The sequence below is a fragment of the Salvelinus fontinalis genome, chromosome 1 (assembly GCF_029448725.1).
Source record: "Salvelinus fontinalis isolate EN_2023a chromosome 1, ASM2944872v1, whole genome shotgun sequence".
Lineage (NCBI taxonomy): Eukaryota > Metazoa > Chordata > Actinopteri > Salmoniformes > Salmonidae > Salvelinus > Salvelinus fontinalis.
This window is the reverse complement of record NC_074665.1, coordinates 46,894,131-46,909,991: the sequence shown is the minus strand read 5'-3', so window position 1 is coordinate 46,909,991 and position 15,861 is coordinate 46,894,131. Positions and strand designations below refer to the sequence as shown.

At 44.9% G+C, this 15,861-nt stretch overlaps 1 protein-coding gene across 1 annotated transcript; it reads right to left on the bottom strand.

Annotated features, from left to right (window-relative positions):
- Positions 1 to 529: 529 nt before the first annotated feature.
- Positions 530 to 7,906, bottom strand: prr35 (proline rich 35). Its single transcript, XM_055923939.1, has 4 exons — positions 7,807 to 7,906; positions 6,908 to 6,981; positions 2,139 to 3,708; positions 530 to 2,010 (listed from the first exon to the last, which is right to left on the bottom strand). Exons 3-4 carry the CDS (start codon positions 3,530 to 3,532, stop codon positions 1,161 to 1,163), a joined length of 2,244 nt encoding a protein of 747 aa, XP_055779914.1. The 5' UTR covers positions 3,533 to 3,708; positions 6,908 to 6,981; positions 7,807 to 7,906; the 3' UTR covers positions 530 to 1,160.
- Between the last annotated feature and the right edge of the window lie 7,955 nt (positions 7,907 to 15,861).

Here is a 15,861-nt window from a genome sequence, read left to right as displayed (position 1 = left end):
GAGAAATGGAGGCTATTCCACGGAGAAATTGCCAAGAAGCTGAATATCTCATACAACGCTGTGTACTACTCCCTTCACAGAACAGCGCAAACTGTCTCTAACCAGAATAGAAAGAGGAGTGGGAGGCCTCGGTGCACAACTGAGCAAGAGGACACATTAGATTTACACTAGTTTGAGAAACAGACGCCTCACAAGTCCTCAACTGGCAGCTTCATTAAACACCAGTCTCAACAGTGAAGAGGTGACTCCTAGATGCTGGCCTTCTACGCAGAGTTCCTCTGTCTAGTGTCTGTGTTCTTTTGCCATCTTAATCTTTTATTTTTATTGGCCAGTCTGAGATATGGCTTTTTATTTGCAACTCTGCCTAGAAGGCCAGCATCCCGGAGTCGCCTCTTCATAATTATGTCCCCACCCACTTCTAAAACCAAGTTGCACCCCTGCAATCACTCATTCACTCAAAAGGCTCAGCACAAAAAGTAAAAGAGCAAAAACTCTACAACAACTTCTATGACAAAATCTCTTTGTTTATTCAAATAAATGAAAGTGCATTTGATATAGGCATGTACAGTGGACATGTACAGTGCAATGGTTTAATCAGACACATAAGACAATCAAACAAGACATAATATAAAACATAACATTTACTTCTCAATTCATTTTGATTACATTAATCAAATAAATTACATTATGTACAAATCAGTTCACAGGATTGTCTCTCAACTTGGGACAGAATTGTAAGAGAATTCAAGGATTTATTTTTATGTGTTCTGCAGTCACTCTTTTAAAAGCAAATGTATTTTTTGTCGCATAAGTCTTTCATTTCAAGCATCGCTACTGCCCATTGGAATAGTTTTCCCAAATAATCCTGTGTCAACAATCACCATTTTAATAGGGAGAACTGATTGAGGGTACTAGTCTTATGTTAATTGTCACTTCTTCTCAGCCACTTCTTCATTCGCCCCTTTTATTGAAGGTACTATGCTTGCCGTCTTTATGGGGAGATGGGGGTGGTGTTGTAAAGTACATCAGTGGTGTAAGCGCTTGCCTGGACAGTGAGAGTCTGGGAGTGCATGAACAAAATAAAATTGTGCTACTGTGGAGTCTTAAGGAGGGCTTTCAGGTGTGTGGCAAGCTGGGAAATTGAGTTTCTCGGGAGAGGTTTAGGAGTCTATTGTGGTCAAGGGGCTTGGCGGACATTGAGGTTCCCGTAGTTGCTGGATGGACGGGGGCCTCTTGGTGTTTTTGGTGGAGAAGGTGGGGAAGTCATTGAAGACCGCGAGGGGCCGTCCATCGGGGCAAAGCAGCACGCTTGAGTCAGCCTCACACTTGGTGGTCCTGCCTGGCCAGAGACCCTCCGCCTGGCTGGGCCTCAACCCCAACCCTCCTGAGGATAGGACCTCCGTCTTCACCCCCACCTGACTCATCTTGATCAGCACGTCCAACGACTGCTTGCGACTCTCCAACGAAGCCTTCATCGCTTCCTTCCTCCTCTCGTTCTCCTTTTCCTCCTCGTCCCTCTCCTTGGTCTCCTGGTCTTCCTCCTCGGTCTCCAAGGTAATATCATCTTTAAGTGAGGCTCCCTCGAGGCCCTGGTCGCCAGAGGCAACCACATTGGTCACTCCAGGGTGTTCCTTCTTGACCGAGAGGTCCAGGGGTCCTTCGCTCTGGCGAGCTGTCCTCTCCAGTGCATGGTGAATGTGGGAGAGCTCGCTCCGGATCTTGTTCAGGTGTTCCCATAGGTGTCCCTGAGCAGGGAGGTCTTCTTTCTCCAAGTGGGCGATCTTGCGTTCAGCCTCCTGGTACTCCTGTAGAGCCTTGGAGAGATCGCTGAGGAGGGCAGCAGCTGATGTTGGTTCTGAAGATGCCTCCCCCGTCCCTTGGCCAGTGGTAGAGTCCCGGCTGTTGGGTCTTCTACAACGCGGCAGAGAGGGCGAATCACTGACTGGGCTTGCGGGTGGATCTGTGTACCACTGCTCTGCTGGCTGGGCTTCAGACTGAGCATTCGTAAAACTATGGAGACCAAAGAAGAATTTTAGAAATCTGAGATATCAGAGAGGAAAATATAGAAAAAGATACGAAAATACAAAAAATATATAAGCAAAAATTATATTTAAAAAGTAGGATCTGTAGGATCTTACCTGCTGTGGAGGAGGAGCTTTTCTGTTGGTTTGGTTTTGTGAATGTTCTTGAGGAGATCCAGGGTGAACCCAAGGGCTGGCCTCTTCTCCACAGGGGACTTGTGGGTCCCCAAGGTGGCCGCTGTCCTCTTGAGGCCCCAGCTTGGCTTCCCCTCCTTGGCTGCAGCTTCAAACTTGTCCCCTGCCCTGTAGGAAGGGTCTGGTGACTCTCTCTGGGGGGATACCCAGGCGGCAGGGGCGGTGGTAGGGGTACCTGGCCTCAGAGCAGGCACCTTCCACAAGTTGATTTTAGGCTGGTAACTGGGGTTGGGCTCCAGGCCATTCGCAGAGGTCTTAAGCCCCTTGCTGATGTCACTCTGAGCGGAGGCTGCACCGAAGGCATGCTCACAGAGGAAGGGGTAGTAGAAGTGGGGTGGCAGGATGCTCCGGTCGGCGGCGTGGTGTGCACCGGACGCTGGTTGCATGAGCTGAGCGGCCGACGCCAGAAAGGGGAGCTGGGCTAGCTGCGCATGAGTTGGAGTATTAACATTGGTGGTAGGGGTGGGGATTGCGTTCATTGAGTTCACATAGGAGAAGAGGCTGGGACTCAGGGGGTAGCCCACCCCGAGGACGGACAGGTTGAGTCCCATGGGATCCTGGTAGTCCACCAGGCCAGGTGGAAGAGGGTAGCAAGGGATAGAGCTGCCCACTCTAGGCTGGGCGCCCTCGGATTTGGCCTTGGTTTGGCTGGTGGCCAGCAGACGCCACTGCTCCGACAGCAGCCCGGGGGCTGTCAGGCACGTCTTGGACAACTTGTAGTGCTTCAGCTGGGCTTCCTCCTCCACAGAGCGTGCCCGCAGAAGTTGGTCCTCCAGAGAGAACATATCGGCCATCAGCAGCTCAGGTTCAGGCCCCTTACTTGCTCTCTTGGTCGTCCCTTCTGAAGAATCCCTGTTATTGGAGCTCTCTCTGGTCATCCCGTTGACTTCAGCCCCTTCTCCCTGTCCCCTCTCCTCCTCTACTGCCGGACTCTGTCCATTGTCTCCGTCCTCCTCCACCGCACGCCGCTGCTGGGGCCTCTCCTCGGTCCCTGTGGCGGGCTCGGGCTCCTCTTTCCCGGCCGCGGACCGGAGGCAGTGTGCCTGCTGAAGGGGCCGGAGCTGGTCTGGGTGCAGCAGGTTGCCCTTCTTATAGGGCCAGTCGGACTCAATGAGCAGGGACAGGGAGTTCTTGCACAGGCTGTACTTCATGTGGTTGTAGAGATGGGACTTCTCCATGCAGGTGAAGGGGCACTGGAAGCACTTATAGTTGTATGGTTTGCCCCATGGCCGTGGGATGTAGTGGGGCTTCTTGGGTTTGCGCTCCTTGTGCTTGCACACGGAGGTCACCTTGCACGCGTGACCCTCCTTGGACATGGTGCTGAATGATTCTGTGCTCACAATGCAGGTTATTCTGAGGAGAAGGTATGTGAAAGTCTTGGAGAGATGGGGGTGTAGGGACACAGTCTCTCGTTCCTTCTCAGGCTAGATGTAGTGCATTTCTTTATTTGTTTTTGAAAGATTCTTCAAGCTGGGATCCAGGTGGGCAGGAGCTGTGGAACACAAGATACATATTTTTGGGAATTATAACCTAAAAAGTAAAATTAATACATTTAATAAATTTTTTCCACAAGAAGTCAATCAACATTTTTAATAAAGTCCCAGAAAGAAACAGCAGAATGGAATTAGATTGACAGAATTACACTGCAGAGCATATGGTGTGTATATTAATATTATTCTATTTTTTCCATATATTGTATATATATTTTTTACCCTGCTTTCTCCACAGTTGGTAGTTACAGTCTTGTCTCATTGCTGTAACTCCCGTACGGACTCGGGTGAGGCAAAGGTAGAGAGCCGTGCGTCCTCCGAAACACAACCAAGCCGCACTGCTTCTTGACACAATGCCCACTTAACCGGGGCATTGGGTTAAGTGGGCATTCCTCCGCACCAATGTGTCGGAGGAAACACCGTGCACCTGGCGACCGTGTCAGCGTGCACTGCGCCCGGCCCACCAGAGTATGTGAATGTGCATAGGGGGCCATGTATCAGCATGCGCATATGTGTATCTATGGGAGTGTTTCATGCGTTGTCTACCTGAGCTGCTGAGCTGAGTTGCCACTAACCTAACTGCAGGGTGGCCCAAACGCTCTGTTCTCACTGTACCTGCCGCTATTCATTATTTCCAGCGCAGCACCAGGCACTAGCAGGGCCCAGGGCCCAGGGCTGGGGGGCAAACAGGCACCTGTGCAGGGGGCTTTACTCACAGCCATGGCCTGGCTACATGGGCTCTGGGCCCCTGGAGGCCGGCCAGGGGTGCAGCGGTCCAGGGTGAGGATTGCAGACGGTGGGCGTTGGGGGGAGGGGGAGGGGGGGCATGGGCACTGGTTCTTAATGAGAGCCTGGCATCACGCCCATAGGGCATCGTTAGTGCCAGGGCTGGGATTTGGGTCAGGGCGCATCGCACCAAGTTCAACTGCTCTCCTCTCGCCCGCTTCTGTCTTTCCCTTCTACTTCTGTGCTTTTGGAGATGGGGTGGTGTTCTCAACGTTTAATATACCCTTTCATCCCTTTCACGGGATAGATAAGAGGGGGGAGCTTTATCTCGCATATCTATTACAACTGGAATTGACTGGAAAATGACATGGTAACAAATGTAACGTTTTGGGACTTGAAAACATTCAATACAATTGGTACTATATGATGCTGGTGCTACTTTTTTCAATGAATCCCAAAGACAGAGAGGTGGTTATTAGTTAAGGAAAAATGTTGCTATATTTTTAAAATAAATATCAGGTAAGTAATGGACCATAAAATAAAGTGTTCCCTGTGTGTATTTTGGTGGATATTTGAAGTGAATGAGTGAACTATTTACTAATATAATGTCTGTAATGTAATCAGACATTATCAAGATGTTTTTTTTTTCATTATCAAGATGTTTTTTAAATGTATAAACCAGTGGACTAAATTCAGCACATTACAATATTTTTTAAGATTAATTAAGTTTCCTTTAGTGAAATTTTACACTCCAGTGGGGCGGCAGGTAGCCTAGTGGTTAGAGCGTTGGGCCAGTAACCGAAAGGTTGCTGGATTGAATCCCCGAGCTGACAAGGTAAAAATCTGTCGTTCTGCCCCTGAACAAGGCAGTTAACCCACTGTTCCCCGGTAGGCTGTCATTGTAAATAAGAATTTGTTCTTAACTGACTTGTTTGGTTAAATTTATAATCTTTTTTTTTTACTGACTTTCCTATCAACTTCTTTCGCTCTCTATTTCAGAATTTTTGTTGGATATTTAAGTAATGACAAAACATCTGACCTGTAATATAATTATGGTAGCTCACAATCCCCAAAGGTAAACAAAACAATTGAACCATGCAGATTAAATGTCAAATTAGTTTCCACGTCAAAAATCTAAATCAAGTTTTACACACTTGACCTACCCTATTATCTGATGCGACTGATTCAAATACCATCATTGTATGCACCATTCAGTCTCACAATTTGTTTTATACATAAATACAAGAGAATATCAATATTCTGTCTAATTATCTCAACAGAGCACGCCTTTCTTCCATATTTCAATATAACTATCACTTTAGTTTAATGAACCTTTTCAATAACGCCCTCAAACCAATTTCAAACACTCCCCTACAATTTATTGTAATTTTTTTGAGAGGGGACAGGGAGCTAAAGTCAACGGGATGGGGGAGAAAGAAACTTTGTAATCGTTCTCCACTGTAAGCCAAGCCGCTGGGTTAGCCCTGTGGGTAGAGAGAGTGAGCGAGTGAGAGAGAGAGCATCGCTCTTCAGATTAAAAGACCCTTCTGTGAGGCTTTTATTTTGTATTTTTCCTGAGGCCGTTCACGGATGAAAGCCTGTGTGATGTTTAGGGGTCCGGGCTGAGGTAAAATCAACTTTACACACCCGCTTTTTTTCTTTTAATTACTTTAATCATTCTTCTTGCTTCTCCCCTGAGATCCCTGGTGGTGAAGACTTGTTTAAGAATACTATAAACTTTTACTAAACCATCGCTTCGCACATCACACCTTGTGAGGACGGATCGACAAAATCTGACCTTGACTTCACTGCAATATCTGCAATACGAGAGGGATGACAAATTCCCTTTAACACGGGTCCTGCCCCAATTGGCCCCTCAGACACTAGCCCGTTTGCATCGGCCTATGTGATTGGCTCACTTGTCTACTACAAAGCCCTGAGGCTGACCTGGCCTCTGAGCTCATAATGGAGCCTAACAGCTGCTATTAGGAACTAATCAATACAAATAATTTTTCCTTTAGATTTTTTCACTGCTGAACACTGTTAGTGGCCACCATGCCCTCTACCCCCTCTGACTCTGTGGGCCTCTGCCCCCCACCTTTCCCTTATCCAGGCCCTCCGGTCTTGTTTTAAGCTTTTAGGGGCTTGTGATCAGACAAGCCTAATCGCTTCAGCTTCAACATCTATTGTTTCAATTAAGAAGGCGCGCCTCACTAAAAGCATTGACAAGTTACATGCAATAACAACCAAAACCGATAACATTGGATGGGATGGGGGAAGGGGGGCAAATGTGTCAAATGGCATCAATATGAGGTGTTGATGTATCTGCTACTCACAGAGAGGAACGAATGGCATTTTATAGTGTGGAATCATCCTTTCTATTTACTCTCTCTATATTATAGTTATATGCCGTATAATACAGAGAGGATAACAGTTTTATATTTGATTTCAAATCCATCCTAAATGTGACTTTACCTAAGATGGTGGCTTGCAGTGAAAACTGAGCGATGATCCAATGTCTTCTGTCAACTTGAACTAAGGAGAAGGTCCTGAAGGAGCGGATGACAGAAGATATAAGAATGTTTGACATCGATTTTTGTAAGAATCTTATGTGTTCTATTTATTGAATTAATATAAAGTGATAGGCCTATGTAATAAATAAGTCAAGTTAAACAGCAATGCATTTCTCTCAGTTTTTGGAGATGCAGAAGGATTTCCCATTGATGATATTGAGAAGCATTCTATATCCAAATGCAGCTTTTGTCATGCATATCAAAGCAAATAACACATTATTTATTTCTACATATCTAAAAAAATATCTGTATTTCAGTCCTAAATTAGACTTTGATAGATAGTAGGCCTAAACCCAAGTTATCACAGTGTTAGAAATGGTCAGTCTTGCATCCTAACAATTAGTTAGCTTATTCCCTTGTGAAATTGTTAATGCATAATTAGGCCTAAAATAAAATGTTCATCTTAGTTCGGAAATAAAAAAATCTATATAAAGTAACACTTAGGCCTAAAGTAATTAACGTCTGTGTATTAAAAAAGTTCATGAAATAATTCTGTGAGACATTTTCATAACAATCTTAAAATGAATAGGCTGTTATTTTGATATTATAGTAATATAGTAATAGAATATTATAAATGTTTGTCATGTCATTTTCACACAATCCATGAATGTCAAATAACAGAACACATTGCATTGTTTTCCCCAAGGACAAAGGTGTCTGTGGACCAACTATGACAATTACAAACATTGACACGACTCAACTACAAAGCCCAATATGCATAGTCTACTAAATAAAAACCAACTCATACAAATTAAACAACATATTGTATCTGAAATTAGGCAATAAATCTGGTATTCCTACCTGATGTGTGTCCGTGGTGTGTTTCTGTCTGTCAATTCTCTGTGTCTATCGGTAGGCTACTAAGCAGACAGCGCATATCCCGCTCAAATGGGAGCGTGAGAGCGAGTGTGTGGGAGATATATATTGACTAGGAGCATTGCCTTGGGGCACTACAATACAGCTTCCTCCCTCCTACCCGGTAATGTCACATGTGGTGTCTACCTTGCAGCAAGGATACAGTAAACGGATTTGACAGTATTGGCAAAGGTTGGTACAACGTTTAATTTGAGGTAGACTGTAGGTAGGCTAGTCAGTCTGTGGAAATATTTTTTTTTACAATTTTACAATTTCTCGTTGGTTTCCAAGTGAGGCCTGGTAATGCTCGATCTCAAAACTTGTTCGACCGAACTATTTCAGGAGTCTTCATTCACACATCATAGCCTATAGCCTTCAATGTTAAAACTTACCGCCAAGTCGGGAATTATTCGACTATTTGTTAGCACTCTCATATAATAAGAATATTCTTATTTTAAAAACAACCAGGTGTCAATGGCAATGCTTTATGGTTAAACATAGGCCCTGTGTCATGGATAGACACGTTTTTGTCTGTTCCAACGAGCAAATCATGGACATATTTGAAAGACAAACCAACATGAATTATATTGGATGGACGTTGTGAAGTGTAGACATATTTCATTCATAATAAATGCATATTATATATGAGCGACAGCATTCTGTTTAAGATTTCTAATAGCCTGCAGAAGTTGTGGTTTGGTTTGTTCTTGTTAGCTCAGTCGTGCATAACTTTTACCCGGTGGTTTAGCCACACTCCTGCATATTTCAATATCATGGCTTTTGAAAACTATTAGCCTTTATTAATATATAAAGGGCCGACCACCAAAACACCCTGTAGCCAAAGCATAATCTTATATGTTAAATGTAGGTTCATATGTTCCCCAACATTTAATATCAGAAATATGATAGGCTAACATCTAAATGTCATTTTTGTTGTTTTTTCTATTATAGTTCAAAGGAAGATTTCATCACCATGGTACGACGCTGAAATTGGTGGAAAGTGACAGTCTTTGTCAATGACAATAGATTAAAAGTAAACGTCAAATCCCAACAATATCAACGAGAAAGGTGAAATGAATGGGGAGCTAAACAACGAGATAAAACGGGAAACAAAGCTGTCAATCCTCGTGATGGGATATTCTCCACATCTGTCAGTTTGTGTGTCAAATCGTTCCGCGTGAGAGAGATAGGAAAATAGAGAATCTTTGCTGCTGCGCTGAGGCGTGCAGTAGGCTACAAACAGACAATAGGCTACCTGTCAGAATCCAAATTTCTTACTTTTCCTCCTTTTAAAGTTTGTTTTCTTCATTTGGTCTTGTTGATTTTGCTATGCTCTCAGTTTTGTGCTTATAGGCTATTCTCTGTAGAGGTTTTTCCATTTCAGATCATTTCAGACAAATTCCATATTAATAAACAATTTGTTAAAATAGCATTAATCATAACAAATATAAGATCTTGGCCTTAATCTATAGTAAAAATAAGTCTGTTTGTCCATGTATGTGTGTATGCATGCACCTGCATGTACATATGACTCTGCCTGTGTGTGTGTGTATCTACTGAGTTTGACTGTGTGTGTGTATGATTGTGTACTGACTGTGTGTATGAGTAAACAGGGGTATGTCAGGTGGAAGTGCATCTGAGGGTGGTCGGGGGCTCATTCTCATCCGCTTGGCCTCACACACACGCTGCCTGGCCGGCCGGGCTGCCTGATACACGACTCAGTGCAGCCTCCCAGGGAAGTGATTAGTGCAGTGGCACAGGGGCACTGGATAGGTTACTGACGTGAGCTGTGAGATCACATCCACAGGCAATGACTGATGCGTGCCTTATCTGACAGCTCAGACCTGTCCATCTCTCTCTCCATTTCTCTCTCTCCCAACCCTTCTATTTCTCCATTTCTCTTTCTCCTTTTCTCTCTCTCTTCTTTGCCTCCCATCCCAACTCCCTGTTTTCAGCCCTCTCTCTCACCCATCCCTCTCTCCCTCTCTCCCTCTATTTCTCCCTCTCTCTCTCTTAGCCTGTGGCTGGCTCAGTCAACTCCAGGTTCTCTTCATTTCTCTCCTACAGTATCTGGCTGTGTGGAGGCGTGTGCGGGCCCCTTTGAGAAAATGTCAGTGTCCGTGTGTCTGGGGGAGTCGGGGGCCCTTCACGAGCCATCAGGCCCGCTGTCACACTGCGCTGGGCAAATGGAGACTGACAGGCCACTCCATAGGGCCTAACCATCTGTACCAAATGTGACAGCAGAGGGAAGAGGATGTCTGGCAAATCAGGAGGAACGAGAGGAGAGGGTGAGATAGAGAAGAGGGAGAGAATGAGAGAGGGAGTGAGAGAAAGAGAGAGAAGGAGAGAGAGATCCTTTGCTTCCACTTGGGAGGCGATGTCAATTTTCCGAAAGAGAGAGAGAAAGAGACTTTCTTCCTCCAACAGTGGGGACACTTGGGAGGGGATGTCAGGTCCCCATGTTGAACTAAGGCCAAGTCTATACATTGTCTGGCACTGTAGAGAACTCAATGTATACAGCATCTCCCATCCCCTTTAACCTCTTTATGGCTGAACTCACAGCTTGTCTACACTAAAGGGAGCGAGACAGGGGGTATGACATTGATAGTGTTTCCACTATCTCGAATTCTTGGATCCAGTCCCATGGTTATATCACCTAATATCTTCATCTTTCACTGCGATATTTAATAATTGGATCGCTTCCGTGTTTAGTGCACAGCTGAAATACACTTTTTTTGTAGTGTGTCTTCCCAAACAGCCATCGTGGTGTTTGGCTTAGGCTTTTGGTTCACGTCTGGAGTTGAGATTGCTTCAGAGCTGTAAAGATTATGTACCAATGAGAAGTAGACATGAGTTGAGAGAGTTGTGCTGGTGTAGTGAGTGTCCTTATGGAGAGGCATCTGGGGAGGCTGACAGGAGCACTCTATTAAGACTTAGCAAAAGGAACCTGGGGGCAGCTACAACACCGCTGCTGGGGAGATCCAGCTGTGCAGCCCCTGCCAAACACACGCACGCGCACGTGCATGCAAGCGCACACATGCGCACATTCATGACATAGAAGCACACACACACACACACACACACACACACACACACACACACACACACACACACACACACACACACACACACACACACACACACACACACACACACACACACACACACACACACACACACACACACACACACACGATGGATTGTGGATGGAAAGATGGGTGGAGGATGGGTAATAGTTGCTGCACTAACGGATGACCTACCTCTTGCCCAGGTGAGTGTTCAGTCCTCAAGTCTTTTTCCCTTTTCCAGTGCCTGGGTTTAGGGCCTGAGGTGGAATAGCTAACAGCTCCTTTCTTAGCCCTGCGCTGCCAGGCACATTAAGTAAACTCATATCGCTCTCAGCCACAATCAATTATTGAACAGCCCGTCCCTCTTCCTTCCCGTTGTTTTCAAAGGAGATCAACTCCTAACATCCATCCCCTGCTCTACCAACACACAGCCACCAAATGCCTTTGGTGTCTTCCTTTGTTACTTCAGTATATCATTTAATGTTGATATTCGTTTTAACAGAAAATCAGTAGCTAACAAAGGCTTGGAATAGTTTCATCGAGCTAATTATGTGGTAATACATAATGGTTGTATGTAACATAACATATCACAATCCAGTGTCTAAAAGTAGGTTGTGTAAGTAGCTTGAGTTGTGTACAGCACACCATAAATGTGTTACCCAGTCAAAAACATAGTTGCCGTTTACACTAAAATACCACTCACATTGTTTGCTTCCTTGCACGGCTCTTAAATTCATAACAGGTCAACATTATTCTTGACAAAAGATTGGATAGATATTGTAGTATAAACACATTCAAAACAGTGTAAAGACTCGTAGAACATCTCCTATTTCCTATGTATATTCGCTGTACCTTGGAATGCTCAGGGGAAGCATGGTGAAACTCTTACCAGTCATTTTGCTGCTGACAGATCCATCTGACCCTACCGTTGAGATCAGTCGGTAGTGACAGTGACATCCTGTCTTCCTTAAAGGTGAAAGGCCCTTAAAGGGCAACCTGGACTCAGGGGTAGACGTAACATAGTAAATGTAAATCTGACCCTCCAATTAGTATGTTACATTTCGTATGGTATGGTATGTATTCATTTGTGGATGTCCATCATCCATTCCATATGATATGTTACAAATTACAATTTGAATGATATGTTATTAGATTGCAATTTGTACAATATGTTACGAATTTGCAAAACGTATGATATGTTACGAAACCAATTTGCTAGATAGCTAACATTATCTAGGCTAGGGGTTAAGGTTAGGGGAAGGGTTAGCTAGTTGTAAAGTAGTTAAAAAGTAGTTGCAAAGTATCTAAAAAGCTGAACTTGTCCTTGGTGAGATTTGAACACACAACCTTTGGGTTGCTAGATGTTCGTCTTATACGCCTACACATCCACCCTGACCAACTACCCTACTTTTGTTTTTGCCTTAAGTGACCTTCTGTCTTATGTAACCATACCAAACGTAACATATCATACTAATTTGAGTGTCCCCGATTTAAGTTTACAATGTTACGTCTCGTCTATGAGACCAGGCTGTAGTGGGAGTGAAGGAAGCGAACAGCCCTGGGAGCACGAAGCAGGAGAATTGAGACATTTTCAGTTTTCCACTCAAATGCCCTCATACAATTATACCAGGGAGGAAAGACGTGTGATGGACACGGTCCAAACTTTTTAAAAAGCAGCCTCTGAAGTGAGCTTGGTTTATCTCTGAAAAGGGCAAATGTCAAAGTGCAGTCATGACTGAGTATATGACTGGTTTCTTTTTCTCTCCAGATATTGATGCCCTTCTATTCCTCCCGAGTCAATACAAAATACATTTAACAAGATAAACACAGTTTACATGACCCTCCATTGGAATAGGTGAAGAGAGAGGTTGTTTTTGATTGAGATGTCGGTCAACCATGGTCTAACAGACAAAGTTAACTGTTAGTACTACTCCTAATGACATTGATATATCTGTCATTGTCCAGAGACACAGAGGCATGGACTTGACACTCACTGCTCCTGTGTTGTCAGCCAGTGATGGGAAGCAGCTGGTGTGTCGTCTCTTGGTTCAGCTCATCGTGTCAGTCTCCACCCACGGTTACCAGCTGCCCCCCCATCCACACCCCGAGGAGGCGGGGTCTCGGTTGTCGTGGCACCTGTGGGGGTGTCACCTGATGGGAGAAAAGGAAGTGGAAATGAAGGGAAGCAGCAGATCCTGTCATGGAGCATCAAAGCACCTGTCAGTCAAATCACTGACCTGCAGGGTGTGTGTGTGTGTGTGTGTGTGTGTGTGTGTGTCCATAAAGTCACTGACCTACAGGATGCGTGTGTGTGCTTGTATGTGTGTGTGCATGCCCATCATTGCAGGGTATGTGAATACATTACATTAACAGCTTGATCCCAGAGAGTGTGTGAGTCCGTAAACACAATGACCTGGAGGGCGTGTGAGCAGTGTGTGTATCTAAATGCACTGATCTGTATACTGCATGCCTGTGTGTTAGTTCCTGATTTGGCTATGAATGTCATTGCGTTTCTTCTCAACAGCATCCCTTGGAAAAGGCCCAGCAGCTGAAACATTGGCCGTTGATATTGTTGATATTGAATTCAAAAAGGTAAATGTTTTTACGTGTGCATCCTATCCCCCTTCACTACTTCCAAAATGAAACATACTGGCAATGCACTTATTAAATATCACTAGGTTGTACATATTGAATTCCGAAACCACAGGCACATTATATGTATGATAATCTCGGACACCCAACTAAAATCTTGCGTAATTGCATCAGATGCTTGATTAAGTTCTGGGGGGAGACGTGTTAGAAAATATACTAACGCGCGACACGCTAAGTCTCCACCCCTCTAAACGGAAACTCAACAAGTTTCAGGCAAGTCTGTGGGCGAAAAGTCCCCTACCCTTCCAGAATTCTAAATATGCGAGCACCTGCGAAATCGTGATTTGTTCAAATGATCTGTGACGAAAAATCTGTTTACCAGAACAAAGCTCCTCATTAGTCGTCGCATCCCACAGTCTGTCGAAAGATGCTACTACCATTTATGTTACGTGCATCTGTCCACGAGAAATGATATCCGTGATCATATTACACTAGTCTACCTCACATACAGTTGTAATGCTCACCAAATATCTGGTAGCCTTTGGGGGATACAGCACGACCAGCATCTCCATCACCATGCCTTTCTACCCTTAGCACCAGAGCTCAGTGCGATGCCTCCTCTTGTCCTCACACCCTTGGGAACAAGAAGCCTGGATGGTGTCAGTGTATGTCCCAGCTGCAACCTCTGCCGCAGCCCCCCGGCGAACCCCCCATTCCTGGGTGTTACCTGCAGCAGTGTGGGGTGGGGGGGGATCAGCTGGGGAGTAGCGGGCAATGGGTGGGGGCTTGTGGGAGTTAGTAGAGAGAGGAGACTGCAGCTATGGCTCTGGTTCTCTGAGCAAGAGTAGAGGCGGCCTTGGCCCTGGCTAGCCAAGCGGGAGGAATGGAGGGAGACAGGGTCCAATCGCCCAGGCCCCCTTGGCTCCCTCAGCTCTACTCCCTGGGGTCCTGTGGCCTCCCAAACTACAAGTCCATGTTTTAGCATACCATATGTTCAACCCCACACGCCTTTAGCAAATAAACAAGTCGAGAAGCTATAGCTAGAGGGCGGTCATGTCTCTATCCCCCATACTCTCTCTATCTGCCTTTCTCACTCTCTCTCTGTGTGTCCTCTCAAAGTACACTTTGGCTGCACGTGTCACATATTCTTAATGGAGGAGAAATCTGTCCCTTATTATTGTATGACATGGAATACTGTATGTTAACAGTGACACAGCAGCGACTTTTGTAAGCGGGGGCTGACTTTTATTTTGTAAAGTGAGCGCCCTCGCCCTGACGGGTATTTTGTAGGATTATCATATTTTATCGATCTGAAACAGTTTTGTTGTTTAGCAGGTATTGTGTGTTCCCTGTATTCCATATGAGGTAAATAGTATAACTATGTGATGTATAGCTGAGCTCAATGAAAACGACTGGAGAAAAAAATACAGTTATTTCTCAAATCAGTTATAGATACTATAGTAATAGAAAACAATACAAAACACGGGTCACTCCACCAATGGAGTGCCTTTTGCATGACCTATTCAACAAAACTGTATGAATAAGACTTGAAAAGTATAAATAATCAATTTATAAAATGAATAACTATAAGATTTCACTTTCCTTATGTATACATATTAGTATATTTAGTGTAAGAGAAAATGTGCATATTTTCTAAAGGTCAATTCAATTGATTGGACATGATTGACAGTGCATGTCTGAGCAAAAACAAAGCCATGAGGTCTAAGGAATTGTCCGTAGAGCTCCGAGACAGGATTTTGTCGAGGCATAGATCTGGGGAAGGGTACCAAAAGATTTCTGCAGCATTGAAGGTCCCCAAGAACACAGTTGCCTCCATCATTTTTAAATGGAAGAAGTTTGGAACCACCAAGATTCTTTCTAGAGCTGGCCTCCCGACCAAACTGAGTTATCAGGGGAGAAGGGCCTTGGTTAGGGAGGTGACCAAGAACTAATGGTCTCTCTGGTAGAGCTCTAGAGTTCCTCTGTGGAGATGAGAGAACCTTCCAGAAGGACAACCATCTCTGCAGCACTCCACAAATCAGGCCTTCATGGTAGAGTGGCCAGACGGAAGCCACTCCTCAGTAAAAGGCATATGACAGCCCGCTTGGAGTTTGCCAAAAGGTACCTAAAGGACTCTCAGGCCATGAGACACAAGATTCTTTGGTCTGCTGAAACCAAGATTGGCCTGAATGCCAAGCGTCACTTCTGGAGGAAACCTGGCACCATCACTATGGTGAAGCATGGTGATGGCAGCATCATGCTTTGGGAATGTTTTTCAGTGGCAGGGACTGGGAGACTAGTCAGTATCAAGGCAAACATGAACGGAGAAAAGTACAGAGAG

What these genes read in the sequence shown, in the direction of transcription:
- prr35 (XM_055923939.1), bottom strand. Translation starts at nt 3,532, where the DNA reads ATGTCCAAGGAGGGTCACGCGTGCAAGGTGACCTCCGTGTGCAAGCAC. An exon ending in AAGCTCCTCCTCCACAGCAG is followed by an intron (nt 2,011 to 2,138) that starts GTAAGATCCTAC and finishes TGGTCTCCATAG; the next exon opens with TTTTACGAATGCTCAGTCTG.